This window comes from Aythya fuligula, chromosome 4 (assembly GCF_009819795.1).
Source record: "Aythya fuligula isolate bAytFul2 chromosome 4, bAytFul2.pri, whole genome shotgun sequence".
NCBI lineage: Eukaryota > Metazoa > Chordata > Aves > Anseriformes > Anatidae > Aythya > Aythya fuligula.
This window is the reverse complement of record NC_045562.1, coordinates 63,484,600-63,502,650: the sequence shown is the minus strand read 5'-3', so window position 1 is coordinate 63,502,650 and position 18,051 is coordinate 63,484,600. Positions and strand designations below refer to the sequence as shown.

At 35.6% G+C, this 18,051-nt stretch overlaps 1 protein-coding gene across 1 annotated transcript; it reads left to right on the top strand.

Moving 5' to 3' along the window:
• The first annotated feature begins 446 nt into the window (after window positions 1-446).
• Window positions 447-8,792, top strand: LYAR (Ly1 antibody reactive). The gene is made up of 8 exons (XM_032187437.1): window positions 447-631; window positions 2,044-2,158; window positions 3,668-3,775; window positions 4,667-4,750; window positions 5,350-5,695; window positions 5,973-6,077; window positions 6,956-7,041; window positions 7,363-8,792. The coding sequence occupies exons 1-8, from the start codon at window positions 510-512 to the stop codon at window positions 7,495-7,497; spliced, it is 1,101 nt and encodes a 366-aa protein (XP_032043328.1). The 5' UTR covers window positions 447-509; the 3' UTR covers window positions 7,498-8,792.
• The last annotated feature ends 9,259 nt before the right edge of the window (window positions 8,793-18,051 follow it).

The following is an 18,051-nucleotide window of genomic DNA, read 5'->3' as shown; positions in this document are numbered from 1 at the left end:
GGGATTCGGGGGGACCGGGAATCGCCGCCTGCCAAGCGATAGGCTCGGGGCTGGGAGGAAAGCCCGGGGTCGGGGAGAGCTGGTGGGAGAGAGATGGTGGGGATATGGGGTGCTGCAGCCAGTTGGGAAAGGCGCTGGTGAAAGTCGAGCCGTAGGACTGTTAAAGGGGAGAGGTGAACTTCACGAGGAATCGCCGGTGGTCGTAGTCAGAGCTTTTTGTTTTCTATTAAAGGTGGGCAGCAGCGTTTGGCAGTCATAAAGTTTGCGGACAAACGAGAAGATCCTGGGAGTGACTGGTTTCACAGTTACAGGGTTCAGGGTTGCTGGTTTCACTTGTGCTCGAGATACCAGACAAAATGAGTTTTAGATGTACAGCGATTTTCAACCATCTGAACGCTTCTTTCAAGTTGTAAAAGCAAGGCCCTCCTTTTTGTCTTTCTAGGGCTGTGCCTGTGTGGGGAGGAGAAGGAGCGTGCCTGTTTGAGGGGAGCTGCCGCCCGCTCGCCAACATGGTTGTTTTCACGTGCAATACCTGCGGAGAGTCTGTGAAGAAAGCACAAGTTGAAAAACATGTGAACATCTGCAGAAACTGCCAGTGCCTTTCTTGCATGGATTGTGGCAAGGATTTCTGGTAGGTAAATTCTGGGAAATAGCCTTCTTCACTCTGCAGTGGGTGTCACAAATTTAAAGTTTTTCTTTGGTGTGTTGGAATTAACTTTGGCAATGTCTGGGTAATTCAATTTTATATTCCACTTTTCAAATAATTCAAATTTATATTCCCACTTTTAAGTGGGAACGTTTATTTCAAACTTAATCATCAAAGCGTGAACAAGGGCTTTGGAGGTTCTCCTGAACTGGCAGAAAGATGTGCAGCAACACTCCTTGCACTTACTTGTCCAGAGTGGAAGTGTGAGCAGCTTTTGGTATCTTTCCTGATCCTACTTGGACATTGGCATAAGACTGACAAGAATCATGATTTATGTTGCTGGGAAAGCCGTTAGCATTAGATAAAGCAGGCTGAGAATATGCACTGAGAGTATGCACTCAGACCATTTCTACACACTGGATACTACTTCTAGGCATTGCTAGAAGTAATATTGCTATGCTTGTCATTCCTTAAATGTTAATTGAAGTATTAAGTTAGGCAGCTGAATATTAAAATTTAAATCCTTCGGGGAAAATTATGGGTTTCCAAGATACAGTATTGGGAAGTTGCCTAACAGCCAAGTGACATTAGAGTGTTCACAGTAAGAAGATGCTATTCTTAGGCATTGTGATCTGTGACCAAAGGACAATTAAACCACATTGTAAACAGAATTGCAGTTTTTTATTTTTTTAACTATTATTTCATCTTTCGATTCACAGCTGTTTTTACTCTGCTACTGCAGAGAGAGTGAAATTGTCAGTAATGTACAAAATGCTGAACTTGTCACTTCTCATAAGCACTTCTCTCTTGTCACATAGAAGAAAGCAGTGCTACTATCTGCTTTCAAAATACAAATGTATTTGTCTAAGAAAATGAGATTATTCTCAAATAATGGTTTTATTTCCAGGTACTTACTTCACTGACAAAAGATTAAGATTTGTGGTAATTGTTCCTTTTTGGGGGCACTTACACGTTGATTAAAGCTGCATTACTATGCTAGTGTATCCGTATTTAGAAATTAGTTTTTTGCAAGCATTTTTACCTGTCTTACTAATTTTAAAGTGTGTCGATGTGAGTACAAGTATTTGCTAACAGCTTTGCATATTACATGAATAAATGTGTGTAAGACTTATTAATAAATGCAGCAGTATACTGAAGACTCAGATCTCATTTTGCAAGTCAAATTTCTGCTAAATGCTGTAGCATGACAAAAACGTAAGCAGTCATATAAGCATGTACTTAACCATGTTGAGCTTTTCTTACATGAGCATTGACAGTATTGAGGCATAAATGACAGATGCTACCTATTACTTCAGTTTCCTGATTACATAAGTGTTGCATAGTTTGTAGGACTGAAATGCTTTACAGAACTGTAGTTAAAAATCTTCTTTGTTCAGGGGTGATGACTATAAGGACCATGTGAAGTGTGTAAGTGAAGACCAGAAATATGGTGGAAAGGATTTTGAAGCCAAAGCTAACAAAGGAGATGCTAAACAACAGGAGTGGATTCAGGTAAGGTTTATATTAAATTCTGATACGATAAATAACTGTTGATGATAATTGTTAAAGATATTAGAGAGTCTCTACTGGATAAAACCGAAGATCTGTGTTTCCCAATATTTACGACATTCTTTTGGCAGGTCTGTTGCTCCTGCTGGTAAGAAATACACCTTGTGTTTATTTCAAATCTATCTCCTTCTAGTTTTTACAGTTCCACTCTATCCTTGTGAAATGAGGTTACAAGAACTACATAAACTGTTCAAGATATGGATGAACTGTAGACTTTATTACTTTGTGTCACAATGTTGTTTGCTGCTTCTTTCTTTGCTCTTAATGACTTTTGTCCATTATTTTGCTCTTTTTTTCCGGTTGCTCCTGATCATTGTGTTGACATTTTCATAGAATTGGCAATTCCAACCCCAAGATCTTGTTTCTAAGCACCAGTGGTCAACTTAAACCCTGTCGTTTTAAAGACCTTCCTGGAATTCTTCACGGTCCTCATCCTGCATAGCTTCATATCATCAGGAAAATTTTCCTGCCCTCTTTTCAGATCATTTGTAAATATGTCGCATAGCAGAGTACGGATCACAGAAGACATCTCCTACAATTCCTGTCCTAATAACCTGCCCTCTTTTGGCTATTAGTTTCCTTTAAGGGCTTTAAGAAGAAACTTAAAAGCATGTTTTTTAAACCCCATTATATGAATTTAGTTCATCTTTATCCACGGATTTGTTGACTTCTATCTCATATAGAAGACAATCCAACAAAGTATTAAGTACTACATTCATCCTCAAGGCATATAAAAAATACTGTTAAAGTCAACAGGTTAGTGTCGTTGTTGAGATATAACATCATCAGAATTTCGAAGGCAGTATGATGTGAATGCTGTTGCTATGAAAACTGTCAGTAGTAAGTATCTTCTGCACAGAAAAGAGAGGAATTACTGACAGGTCCATAAAACCTTTCGGTAAGCAGATTTTCACAAGTAGAGGAAGGATTTCCAGTGGCTGCATCTTTAAATAATGGTAAGCTCAGAGTACAGTGTGAGCTTTCTGCCACAGCAAGCAGCAGTGCTGTTCAAGTAACTCGAGCCTGCTTTTCATAGTTAACTCCAGAAATTAAAATTCTACAAAAAACAATCAAGCAGTTGATGGTTCCTTTAATCAATGCAGACCCTTTTCACAGGACTCCACTGTATTAACTTTAACAATTTTTTTTAACAATTAACTGTACAGTTAATTTACTTTAAAATGCTTTTATTATAGGTTGTAACTTGGTGAGCAGTCCTGATTGTCTCTGCTTAGTGCATAAGTATGAATATTTATAGAGGTAACTGATGCTTATGCAATCTAATGATAAAACTAAAGGTTAGTGTTTTTTTTCATGCTTATTGAGTGGATTCAGCAGGCTGTACAGTCTGTGTGTGATTTCTGTCAAATGTATTTCCAACTTGCATACCTTGCACGCATCATTTGATCGTTACGCTGCTTTGCTGATTTCATTCTGGTTTTCTTCATTCAGAAAATTCATGAAGTAGTGAAGAAGCCAAATATCAGCCCTAAAGTGCGGAACATTTTGGAGCAAATGCGTATCTTTGATAACATTCCAAGAAAAAAAGCAAAATTTCAGGTATGTTTTAAGAGATTTTTAGTGGTCTGTGCAGTGAGCTTAAAAATAGACTTTCTGAGCGAGTGCCATTCTTTCAACAAAGGTGATACAAATTGCTTTATTTGAGCATTGGGAAGTGGATAGTGTAATAGCCAAGTTTCAAATAGGATATGTTTGAAACATATTTCTCTTTTTATAGAAGGACTCTCTACAGCGCAATTTTAATTAGTTGTTAAGCCAGAGACTCACAAAGTTTGTCAGACTTGGAGATTAGGCTTGGATGGTTCCATGTGTAGGCTTGTTCATTTTTCTAAAAACTTTTTTTTTTTTTTTTTCAATTTGCAATTCCTATTGAATGTCCATATTCTTAGACATATTTTTAAAGAATTCTGATTTCTGTGACTCTGGTTTCTTTGAGATGCTCTTTCTTTAAGAATTTTTCTGTTGCTCAGCATTCTGACTCAATCTCCCAAAGGATGCTTCACTGAATTTTGCTTCACAGGCATAGCAGATTCCAAATGTTTTATGTTGTATCAGTAAAGAATTACAACTAGGCCTTTTTTTTTTCCCCTTCCACTGCCAAAAGGTTTAACAGGACATTAACACAACCAGCACTGTTAAAAAACTTGAGAGTAGTCTTTAATATTAACCTCTTCTGGATTACTGTTGGTGAGAAAACTGAAAGGCATGGCATAGGCGTTAATATGTAGGTACAAAACAGAACAATTTAGCATGGAGTTATAAGGTATTCATAGAAAGTAAACATCCAACCAGATCTTCATCACAAGCAGTAATTAAATTCTTAAATTAAAAAAAAATATAAAATTGGACATATGGTACTCAAGAAAAAAATGAGATGCACCTTTTTAAGTTATTGCTTGTGTCTGTTGTTTTTTTTTTTTTCCTGCACAGAATTGGATGAAGAACAGTTTGAGAATTACTGACACAACTTTGCAAGACCAGGTGTGGGATATTTTTTCTGAAGCAACCAGAGATGTAAGTTAAGTTAGATGTTCAATATCAAACAACAGGAATGCAGTCAAAAATGTTTATCTGCATAGCTCTTAAGTTACAGGAGAGACAACTCTTACTACTTCTAGCAAACATATATTAAAAGACTACATGGACACTTCTTTGAGCTGCACATTGCCTATCACTTGTATTCTGGTAATATGACTAATTGCTAATAGCAGTTTCAGAAAAGTATCTTTGCCTGCTAACGAGGGTTTGCTGACTATTGTTTTAATGTAGGAAGTACCTAATAGTCTGTCTTGCCATATTCATGTTTTCTGGCATTCGCATCAACCTTGTGCGCTTAGAAATTGCAATACTGCATTTTAAATGCCTTGAGAATTGAGTATTTAAACATGTATCAAAGTAATAAATACACTATTTACATAATGCAACATATTTTGTAAAACATAGAAAAATAAAATTAAGCAGATCTAAAGATTTTTGTTGCAAGATAACACTTTGCCTGTGATGTTAAGACCAAATTCAGGATATTGGTGGCGTTCATGAATAATGTACTGGATAAAAGTTGCATTATCAAAAAAGGCATGTAAAAATTCTAATAATCTGTCTTTGAACAAAAGGTGTCAAGCAAAAAAGAACTTGACAAACCACAAGAGAAGGAAGAAGTCCAGACTGCAGAAATTGGGGAAAAAACAGTGGCAAAAGAAAATGGAGTTACAGATGATAAAATTGAGCGGAAAAAGAATAAGAGAGAACGAAAAGAAGAGAGACAAAAGAACAACAAGAAAGAGAAAAAAGAACTGAAATTGGAAAACCAGCCTGCAAACTCAGAAACAAAAAAGAATAAAAAGTCTAAAAAAGGAAAGGAGAGCTTGGAGAATGAATTTGAAATAAATGGAAATGGCCATCAGAATGAAATAGAAGAGGAAACAAATAGAAAGAAACGCAAACATAAACATGCAGAAGGTATCCATCCTATTTAATGTATTATTGTGTTAGAGACTTGTCAGTGCCTTAAAGATCAATAATCTACTTCAGTAGAATTTTTCAATCAGTTAACATTGCATATACAAAATTTGATTTATTTTTTTAACACGCTGGTTGTAGTCAGTCCTTTTACAAAATGTGAACATCTTAGCCAATACAATCTTCTTTTACAAGAACAGAAACTGTCTTTAAAGAATGTTTCTTCTAATTTACTGCTTTTTTGTGAATATTATTTTCATTCAATTTTCACCTCTAGAGGAACCTCATATCACAAAGAAGAGAATGAAAACTGAAAGCATTTCAGAAGACATGGAAACAGAAAACACCAATGGCAATGAAGAAACTGTGGGAACAGATAAAGGTATTATTAAAGGGGGAGTTCTAGCAGTTAAAAAACTATTCTGCAAAAGACCTAGTGCAGAATTTAAGTGCAATACTTTTGCAGCAAGCTATGCAATAAGTTGTGCCTCAGTCATAGCATTCTGTTCCAAAGGAAGTAGCCTGTGCTACACTGTACACCTGGTGCTGAATTCTCTCATGTTACTTTTGTGCTAGCAACCTTCAGCCACTCTTACTTTCACTAACAGTGAGGAATTTGGCATATTTGTTTCACCACGTTAGGTTTCTTCCCTGCTGCCATGCACCTTAGCTAATATAGAAGAAAAATGATGGCAGTTTTGTCTCTCTTGTATTTGTGTATTTATTACATCCCCATTTTTGCTCATTGAATCATAAATTTGAGGTTTATCTGTGTTTGACCTTAACTTATGCTTAGGTAAGCCAATGCACTTCATTACTATTGGAAAATACGTGTACTTGAACATGGAGATTGTGTATTTGGAAACTTAATTTGCTAATTTATTTTGGAAACCAATTAATGACCTCTGAAGTGGGTATTGTGTGAAAGTCTCTGTTTTTGCTGTAAGGGTGGGAAGATGGGATATTCCCAACTGCTCCTGTGTTAAGTAAAGGTTACTGCTTTATAGCCGAAACACAGAATTTCAGTAAAAGCAACCCAGCATGTTGGTTCTTCGTGGCTATCCTATTAAAATCTTCAGAAACAGCACATACTGACTTAAGACACCCTGTTGTAGTAGGGTCAGTAAGGTAACAGTGAAATGTGATGGTAGCTGGATTGGTTTTAGAAGTAGTAGGTTGAAGGCTGGTTCTTGCTAGAGAAGACTTGGAAATACCTGATTTTACTTACAGTATTATATAAATTGCTTAATTATTCTCTAGGTAAATTCAACTGGAAAGGAACCATCAAAGCAGTTCTGAAACAAGCTCCAGACAATGAAATTTCAATTAAAAAACTACGAAAAAAGGTATAGTAGAACACCTTTTTTGTTCTTAAATCTACTTTGGTCTTGAGATTTTTTTTTTCTGTAATTACAAAGTTTATAAAAACCTCTCCCATATAAACAAATATGTTTGACATTATTTAACAGAACATCAATTGACAGAATGTCAGGTGGACATATTTTTTAGAGCTTACTAGAATAGAGAGGAAATTCAGTGCAGGAAATTCTGCAAAGAAACAATAACACGATGGATTCCATGGTACTTTTAATACAATAACATTAATGTATTATTGCTCTATTGTATCATCTTTACTAACTGAAATCTCTTCCTCTTTCTTTGTGCAGGTTATAGCTCAGTATTATGCAGTAGCTGGTGAGCATCACAAATCAGAAGAGGATATCCTAGCCATATTTAATAAGAAAGTGAATAACAATCCCAAATTCAAAGTTTTAAAGGACAAAGTGAAACTCCTGAAGTAAGAGTTTTCATACTTTCCGTAACATTTGCATTTTAGACTTAGAGACTGAGTAAAATGCTCCTGACAAGTATACAAACATCATGCATAGGTCTCAGTTTAAATGGTTTGTATGTATGAGAGCAGAATTTAAGACTGGATTCCTCTTCTTTTTCTAAATTTATCACGGAACATTTGGGATATGCTGCATATCTGTTTTCAGATATTTTATTTTCTGATTTTTATGGAAAAGTATATTTTTTTGTACGAGTTTTAAGAGGCATTGAAAATAGTTGTTGCCTAACTATATTGAAATTCTTCCAGTAATGGACGTAATTTATAGGCATGAATGTTTTTCAGGACTTGGATTGTGTGGCTTTTTGTAGAAACTATTGTAAGAGCAAATTTTCACATTCAAAACCTCACTACGGAAATACGTGTTTTGTCGTGGTACAGTTTGAAATGATATGACTGCTAGCCCCTTTGTGCACTATAGCTTTTATACACAGGCTTTCATCACCAGTTAATTCTGTGTTGTAAAATGCATAATTACAGTGTCTGTCAAGTTTGTGTATATAATGTTACACATTCAGTGAAAATCTAAAGACTGTTACCTGTACATGCATAGCTACTTAATGTTTTAACAAGTAATGCAACCAACTTTGCTGTAAGCGGTGTCACATGACCTAAAATAAATGACTTTAAAACACCACCTTAAATAAAATAAATATTGCAGTTTACAATTATACAAAGACTGTGCATGAAATCCATAAAGTATATATAATTTGTTGTGTTGCAGTCACTGAAAGGATTTTAAAAGGCCAGAAACCTTACAAGAGACAGAGTTACATGGGAAAAGTTACTTGTTTATAGGGTTTATATGTTTATAAGTTTATAAACATATATAAATTGGTAAGTTTATAGGGTTTTAATCATATGCAAAATACTTCCAGACAGGGAATATCCTACCATGAAGTAATCTCTTAAGAACAGTAATGGAAAGCTAGTGAAAATTTCTTTCAGTAGGTGGTAATAGTGTTCTGGAAAATTATGTAGTGATTTCAGGAAGCTATGCAGGTATACATTTATAAAGTTCATAACTAAAATATCAGAATTTATAGAAATATTGAATATATTAAAAGCGTGAAAACTTTAATTGTCTGATACTCTGGGTCCAGTTTTTCTGAGTATATATTTGTCTTGTTTATAAGAAAGCTTGCAATAAAAATCCCTAATAAATTTATAAGGTCTCCTCACTAAATGCTTGTTGATTCATGCGAATAGCTTTGGAGAGAGGTGAATAAAACTTTTTTACAACTATGGAGAAACTTGGAGAAGTTATTTAAACACATTTCAAAAGCTTTGGTATGTGTTTTTGTTTTGTTTTTAATTTGGGAAAGGACACGAATAAGGCCTTGCCAGTGAAACTGACATTAATACAGTGCTATTAATCTTTTCGCTTTTTAATCTTACAACACATATTTATGTTGCATAAAGATCCTAAATAGCTCTGTTACAGGAATTGTTACAGTTTTTTTGTTTGTCTGTTTAGAATTCATTCCAAATCACGCCCTTTTCTTACTTATCTTCCACCATTGTTGACCATAACACGTTTTTGACACAAACATGTAGAAATTATACACATTTATATTAAAAATATAGACATCTGTTGTACTTTGCTAATTATACCCTAGGTTCTTGTGATGACACCAACAGTCACAGGTGCAGTCATCATCAGCTGCTGCGGTTGTGGCTGCTAATTTGAGATGTCTCCAACCTCTTCTCCCTACCTTCAAACTAAGCTGTAGTATCTCTTTCTATCCTACACTTCAAAATGCCAATCTCAGGATTGGTTTTCTCTGTATCCACCCCATTCTCAGCCAGCTGCTTTTAATTGCCTTTTTGTGGGAGCGCATGTCATAGCTCAGGTCAAGTTGAGAATGGGATGACACCAGCTCCCTCTGCCCAGTGCCTTGGGTAGTAGCAAAGCTGGTTACACTAGTAGTCAGCAACCTGCATTACCTGCCCATATTTTCACTAAAGGCTTAAGATTGTTGTGACACGCTCATGAAATTATCAGATACATGTACATCTTTTTTCCTTTGTCAAACTGCTAAAGGCAGTGTGGATTGTTCATTCTATGCATTTAAAAATAAAGATTCATGGCAAATTCTTATTTTGGAGTTTGTTGCAAGCTACCTTTCACTGGTTGGGAGAATGACAGTTTGTTGCTCATGGAAAGCATCGGCATTTTCTAATCTGTAGACAAAAAAAAAAAAAAAAAGGATCTGTATCAGATGAAAGAGTTTTAAGAGTCTAAAGAACCTTTGAAGCTGTACAACAGTTGTATTTATGCAGGTGAACAGATATTTACATGGTTGCTGTCATTTCAGAGTTCTAGTGTCTCATGCTCAGGGTTTACTTCTGATCACTACACAACACCTGGGAATGAGGCAAAGCAGCAGACTAAATGATCAGAAACACTAAATGTTGGTTTAAAACAGAAAATAAGGAATATCATCTCAAAATGACAGTACACATGAGCTGAGAAGGATTTGCCCTATTTGCTCTTGACATTTTTTCGTACTGTAACTTGTGGTTTTTAATGGTTGAAATGCCTGACTTGCACTGTGCACGGGCACTGTTGTATTAGTAGCGCCTATGAGGGACTATAAATGTGACTTCTGCATCTTATTCTTCCCCTCTCTCTGTGCAGGGCAAAGCAGATCAAGCTGCCAGTCAATTTTGATGTAAACATTTGGCAGATCTGGGGCAAATTAATGCCTCCTTATTGATGGTCAGTAGTGGGAGTTTATTGTGATCCTGTTATAATTAAAGTATTACTTCATTATATGTTATTAGAGTAGTATTCATTATCTGTTGGCAGAAAAAAGGGGTTTGGGGAAGGAATGTGCTTTTTAAGTTACTGTATTTTTCTTTCTGCATGTTCCTGGAAATACTATGCTATGGTGGAGGAGACTACACTTCTAATAACAGATCCCTTCAAGTGCTACTGAAGCCCATGTACAAGTTATGTACCCTGTGTGCTCTTCTGTTCTTTTTATTTATTTTTTTACTTTTTTTTTGTACAGCCTTAAGATTTAGCTAATCCAAGGGGACAACAGTATCAGTTTATCTAAGATCTCTGATTGCATTCAGATAGCACGCAATATGTAAAAAGGATTATTCTAGCACAGCAGGGTGCAGCCCACGGTGTTAATTTGGAAACTTGCTGATTAGAGTTTAATTAATACATTCATTAAACATTATCTGATCCCAGCTTTTCAGTCAGATGATTAATTTTATTTTAATTTTATTAAATAGCTCTTAAATCTTAAAAGTCCTGAGTGACTTTGGCATCTGTAACCTTCAAGAACGCGACAGGACTGTCATCCACCTGTGCATGCATGTATTTGAAGAAGGAAGCTCTAACCCACGGCTGCAGTGGTTCTGGGTGTTCTGCATTCACTTCTTGTAGCATTTTTTTAACTTTCCACAAATCATATGTTTAGCAGACATTGGTAATGTTAGCAGTCACGGTAAGTTGATGAGGAACAATCAGTTGGTATTAATATAGCATTACAAAATGTTCAAGAGTCTGTTCGTTGGCTTTCTAAATGGCATACTGCATCTCCATAAGATATGCATTATCACTAAAATTTTCCTTTCTAAAATAGTGTGTTGGAACTTGGATGTCTTGGGATGAAGTAGGAAAATGGAAGTAGATTAGAAAACTGCTTAAAGCTAGTGGCTTTCTTGATAAGTACAGCATCAGAATTTAATCACTGAAAAGAAAAAAGCTTCAAAGGATGTGTACTTATTTGTTGTGCTCAGCACTCCACTGTGCGGGTGCATTAGAGTAGTTCATTCTTCTTTCTTCCAGTGAAAACCAATCCTCCCACCTGGTGCTACAATCCGATTGCATCAGTACAATGCAGTCAGACCCCAACATGAGTAGTGGCTCATAGCTGATGCCCACAGGATACAGAGACCCAATACATTACTTCATTCGGAAACTTCTAAAGCTGTAACACTCACCCTTATTAGGAAATAAGAGAGCAAATATTAAACTTTTTGTGCAAGATAAGCAAAAAAGGGCATATTGTTCTATACATTGAGCTGTATTCACAGGTCACAAGATATCTCAATCAATATATTCAGCATTTGCCCCTTTCTTCTCCCAGTTTAGCTTTCAAGAAAAAACAAGAAAAAGTCCTCTAAGTTTCTTTTCTGCTCTGTCAGCCAAGAAAAGCAGCATATTGTGTTTCCCATTAGTACTTCTACAGGAAGTGTCATTTTATATTGAATTCTAAATTTCACTTGGCCTAGAGGAAGTTTTACTGGTAACTGTTCTTTGCACTTGTTGAGATACAATTCCTTTTGCACCTGTATCCTACTGGTTTTCTTTGTACTTGTTCAGATACAATTCCTTTTGCACCTGCATCCTCATGCTTTTACAGTCTCACAAGGTAAGGGCTGAAACACCCTGAAACTTTTTGCTTAGATTGTTGGGTTCTTTTCTCCCCAAGACTGCCGATCCCAGACGTTAGTCCTTTGTCAAACAAATTTTATGGTTTATTTATCTCTCCTTTTTAATTTATATGAGAAGACTTGGAATTATCATTTCAAATAGAGACTGCACACTGCTCCTCTGATTGGATATTTTGTATAGCAACAGCTCTCGATATTCAACTTCCCCTCTGAATTATATCAGAAGTAAAATAACTGACTTCATACAGAATTAGTTTTATCATACCCGAAATTACTTGAAATAAACAGAATAACAGAAACCGTGTCTCTGTCTGCCTACCCACCAATGCTATTCTCAGACTTTTAGGTAGAATGCATTACTATTAAAATCAAAACCCTAATTGAAGCCTGATTACTGAGTTAAGCTCAACGTTCACATGCATTTGTCTTATTAGAAAAGAAGGTGCTTTTAAACATACTACGATCTTCATCTAAGACAGCATGAATAAAAGCAGAAGAGAACACGTTTATTGGTATCTGATAGGATGTGCAGAGTAATACTATCAGCAAGAAACACAGGGAAACTGATACCTCATGTTTTCTTTTAAACAATCAGACTAACAAAACTTCACTGACAATTCAAAATGCCATTACAAATTGCTCTGGAAATGAACAGTTCATTGGTCCATCCTTCACTATTGGATCCCTTCTTTTGGAAAATCAGACAAAGTGTAAATCTATACTTAAACCTCAACACCTCCCCTTTTGTTTTTACGTTTTAATACTTCTTTCTTCTACCTGGGTATCAGGACTTTAGCCTAACAGACTCTTTTTCCACTAAAATGCATGAAGCACTCAATCGATACAAAAGCATTGAAATCACATCTTATTTAGATGACAAACAATGAAAAATAACACCAGAAACTTGCCTGCATTGTAGATGGCTCAAAATATGTGAATTTTACTCCTTTGTTCTGTTCTTTTAGGAGCCATGTAATGAAGTCTTAAGATCCAGACATTAATGTATAAATAGGAAGCATGAAGTGCACTTTTATGTGCTTGATTTTCTGCTTTTCTGATGGCCTTTGATTCTTGATGATAAGGAATTCAAGGAGAAATATTCTACTGTTGACATTATACAGTATCCATGCATGACAAATCCAATGTTTTTTGTGGGTGAGACCGGACCAGAATTTTCTCGTAGACTTTTCTTTTTAAACCATTAAAGCAAGTGCTTCACTGACTGAAGCCAATACTTATTTTACCAGTGTTTCTGCCTTGGACTTCAAAATCAATTGCCAGTGTAAAAGCTTTTACTGAATTGTACAGACATTTCTTATGCTTACAGGGTTTATTGATTTTTTTCCCATCTATCCACTCTACCATTTACTACAAGGTATATTATGGATCCTTTGTTCCTACAGTTTCCCTGTTTTACACCATGAAATGTGTTTCCTCTTTCTTTCTTGCTGCTGCAAAATTCTATGACCTATTCTACACCTTTGAAAATTCAGCTTTTAGGTGAACAGTGAGTGATTTCAGAGTTTATACTGGGCAATATTTCTATGAGAGGAAAAAAATACGAACCCTGTCTTAGTTGTATGTTCTTAAAAACACGTTAATCTTAAACAGATTAGGCAGAACAGTAGCAGGCAATTAGCCAAAACAACACAAGCATCTTCCAGCTTCACATTGACATATTGCTGAATTTTGTTTTCATACCAACATGTTTCTCTCTCCCCTTCTACATTACAGCACTGTCAGTTCCCTTTAACTCTGTTGTCCTCTCAGGATGCTGGGTCAAAATAAATGAAAAACTGACCCTACAGAACACATAAGTGGTAACGTACTGTGAAGGATGAATAAAAATAATAATAAAAACAAACAAACACAACCAAACAAACAGCAAGAGATGACTTCCATGCTGTACACATTATGAAAATCATCTGTACTTTCCAATCTTGCAGCAGAGACATCCATATGCCTAAGCAGCTTTGTCTGTATTTCATTGCTGCAGTCAAATCAAAGGCAGTGAGGGCATTAGACCATCCCCCCAAATAGCTAATATGCTACCAGCAGCCTAAAAAAAAAAAAAAAAAAAAAAAAAAAAAAAGCTAGCCTCTAGCAATATAAAAATAAAGCATCAAGTCTAAATAGACCAATACTCCTAGAGTAAGGAGTAAGCATCAAGTGTAAACAAAGCAGAAAGTTCTATGAACAATAAATTTGAATGCCCAAATGCCCATACCCACAACTGATACATAGTCTTCCTGAAATAATTAGATATGCTCTCATTACTCAAAAAAAAATTTATACTGTAGGATGTTCCTAAATGCACTAAGTATGAAAATTTTGCCATAGTGTTACAGATGTGCATGGCTGCACAGGCATTTTCCTCAGTGAGGAAATCGGTTTCAGTAATTCACAAGTTTTCCCTTTCCCACCCTCCTACATCTGGCCATTTGCTTTTGCCTCTCTGCTGTCCCCTGCATTTTTTCACAGGCTTTTAAAACCGGATCAAATCCTCTATCTGAGAGGTATTATATACCACTACTTGGTACTGAGTAGTCAAGAACAATTATAGGTGGAGTATTGCTGCCAAATGCTTTGTATCATTAAACTGTAGTCTTGGGAAAACATTTTGAGAGTCATTGTCTCTTACTAAGAAAGTAAGCATAGTTAAGTGAAACTAAATTCAAGAAATTATTTAGGAGACACAATAGGAAGATTTACTTACCGACTTCTAAGAGATTTTTATTTATTTTTTACACATTTGAAGATCCAAGCTGGAACATATATTCTTAATACAGATTATAGCAAAAGGCAAGAGTCAAACATTGAAGCTACTTGAGATTTTCAACAAGGATAATTAAAGGTGTTGTCTTCCATCAAATGGATATTTCAGACTAGCGTAATGTTCTGGAACAGCTACATTTTTGTAATTTGCATCGACAGCTTTCAAGGTGAAGAATAACATATTAACAATCAGATTACATTATGTGGTGCATTGTTTTTCAATTCTCTTAGATGCCTTCTTCCCCTTTTTAACAGTCTTTATCTTTTCTGCCTTCTTCTTCCTCATGAAGTTCAAACGTTTGCATGCTTAAAGGTAGTGCATTGTCCATATCAAACACTATTAGATGCATTGTTTCCTTCCTTAAGGGTGAGTTCAGGGCTGCAGTCATTTAATACTCACCTGAGAATTCAACTTGAGTTCAATGGTTTGTGTATGTACAACATTCGGATTAGGTTGAATTTTAACCTTTGGTTGTGTTTCAGATCTGCGTTAAGTTACTAACAACATCACATGCTTTCAGTCCTTTGCTGATTTTTTCCATTGTACTGAATTTAAAATAAAGGAATGCTAGATGAAAGCAAGAAAACAGCAGTACTATTTGAAGGCTGTCTTACCTGGATGAGTTAGACAATGCATTTACTTTTTCACCCAGCGTAAGCAGATGCAATGCTTGAATCGAAGCACAATGTTCAGAACACATGGAGAATCATCACCCATGTGATCTTTTTAGTCCTGATGGGGGAAGCAGACAGTTACTACTTACTGTATTATTTCTTAGTTCATGAACAGAAAGCACAGAAAATATTGCACATTCACTCCTCAAAATGAAGAACACACCTACATTACAGGCAATCTCCTTTAACTAAAAATGTCCTACTTAGGTAAGAAATTAAGAAAATTTCATTCAGGTTTCTTGTCAACAAACAGCATTTGGGCACATTTAGTTAATGACTTTTGTAATAGGGAAAAAGTAACAATATTTACTAGAATATCAGAAAACTAATTTGACTTTCTAAAAGTGAGAGAGTAACTGAGAAATCTAATTCTAAAATTTATATGAACCCAGTCAAGGAATATAAGATTTCACTCGTGCATCATTAAGAGTTACTTTAAATCAACATTAAAACAACTAGCCAGTGAATGGCAAATACTCAGCATGCACCAAGAAAAATAATTTAAGATATATATAATTAGATCACAAAATTCATCTTTCATTCATAACTGCAAAACTGGAATATTTAAAAACTCTCAAATAATTTAGAAACATTATTTGTTACTTAAAATAAAAGAACCTGAAGATGTTGAAATGAGTTTCTGAAAACAGGGACACAAGTCAAGTTGTGAAAGATGAGGAAAATATATAACACAAAAATTGCTGTTAACTTGCAATTATTTTAATTAAATTGCTGTTAACTCCAACCTTTGTACGTTTCCTTCACAGAATCTTCAAATTCACAAATTCCTTTCACAGAGTGTGATCTACATTTTTCAGACAAAGCACCATATTTTAAAATACTCCCTAACATTTCTACAGGAATTCTTAAATTTTCATTGGCAAGAATTAATAACCTATAACATGCCCATTGTTCAGACGCTTTGTTAATTATGTTGTTGATTATGTAACAGTCTCAGTTCAGCTCCTGATCACTATCTATTCTTTAACAGATTAATAACGTCTGAATCAGGGAAGCTCTGTGAAAAGATCACAGAAAACATCTCAGCTCTACAAACACTGAACATGAGTGGTCCAGGTTAAGGTCAACAGTGAGTCAGGGACGGGAAGCTCTCATTTCAGCTCTTTGCACAATACCTACTCTGTAGGTAAACAGGAGTCTTCAGTTTACAACACTAATGTATCTTAACCTTTTCAAACACACATTTATTTAATTACTGCATTTAAATCAAAGATATTTCCTTTGGATAGCTTTTGCAAAGAGAATGCATGATTTCCTTTGTTTCTTATTTGAATCACTAACATGAAAGTGAAGGCTGAGGTAATCACTTCTCAAAGGAGGTAAAACAAAGAAACCTCTATTTCATTGCTAAGAAAGCTGAGCTCAGAGGCTCCCATGATCTGTTAAATTTAAAATATTCAATTGATCTAAATGAAAAATAATTACTGTAGTCAGTAAAGACTGTGATGTGGTTGATCCTTATGTAAGACACGTTCTAAGGATAGGAAAAACAATTTCTACTATGACATAGCTCATGTAAAATTCAGATGCAAATGAAAGCAGAAAACAAAACAAAACAACATTCCATCTTTTTATCTTTCCGGCTGAATGTACTCAAAAGAGTCAATGCAAAGTAATAAAGAATAACCAGAAACCTTGCTTAGTTCACCACTAGAGCCTCACTCATCTGTAAAATTGGTGATAGGATATTTAGGAAATTAGCAGCCACTTTGCTGCTAATTTGCAGCCACTTTGCTGAAAAGTTAACACCTACAGGTAGATTATGCAATGTAGTATATCTACATACCAGGTTACATGAAAATAGAATCATAGAACAGCTTAGGTTGGAAGGGACCTCGACAGATCACCAGGTCCAACCCTTTATGGGAAAAGGGAACCTAGATGAGATTATCCAACAATTTGGCAAACTGCATCTTGAAAGTCTCTGCTGATGGGGATTTCACCACATAAGTGGGTTGCACCACATAAGCAGAGTTTGTTCCAGTGATTGTTCTGTTTAATAAATAAATAAATAAATAAAAATTTCTTATTTCAAGACAAAAATGTCTCCCGATATAGCTTGTAACCTTTTCCCCTTGCCTTTTCCATATTTCTCCTTGTGAAGGGAGTACTTCCCTCTTTTTTGAAGCCAACTTTTTAGTACTGGAATACTGAGGTGAGGACCTCCCTGAGCCTTCTCTTTTCCTTGGCTCTTTGATTATGTCAGTTCAGGTGCAGGACTTGTCTTTTTAAAATATATGCCTTGAGTAGCTTAACTAATGAAGCCTCAAATTCCTTTGAATTTCTTTCAAATAAATTCCTTTATCACTGCAAATTATTGTCCACAATTCCCTCATCATAACTCCTATGCCTTGTTTCACCCTTATGCTGGGCAGGATACAGCAGGTGCTGGAGCTAAGTGCACGCTGATGAGCTGTGCAGTCATGCTGTTCAACTGAATATACACAAAGAGCAAGCGTTACTCTTCTACTAGCAAAACACACAGATTAACCCAAATTTTCCATTATTTCAGCACCTACAACTCAAACCAAATATAAGAAAAAGTGTTAGTTACATATATTGAAAAACTTGGCCATAAGCACTTTTAGGGTTATCATTACAATAGTTACACCAATTT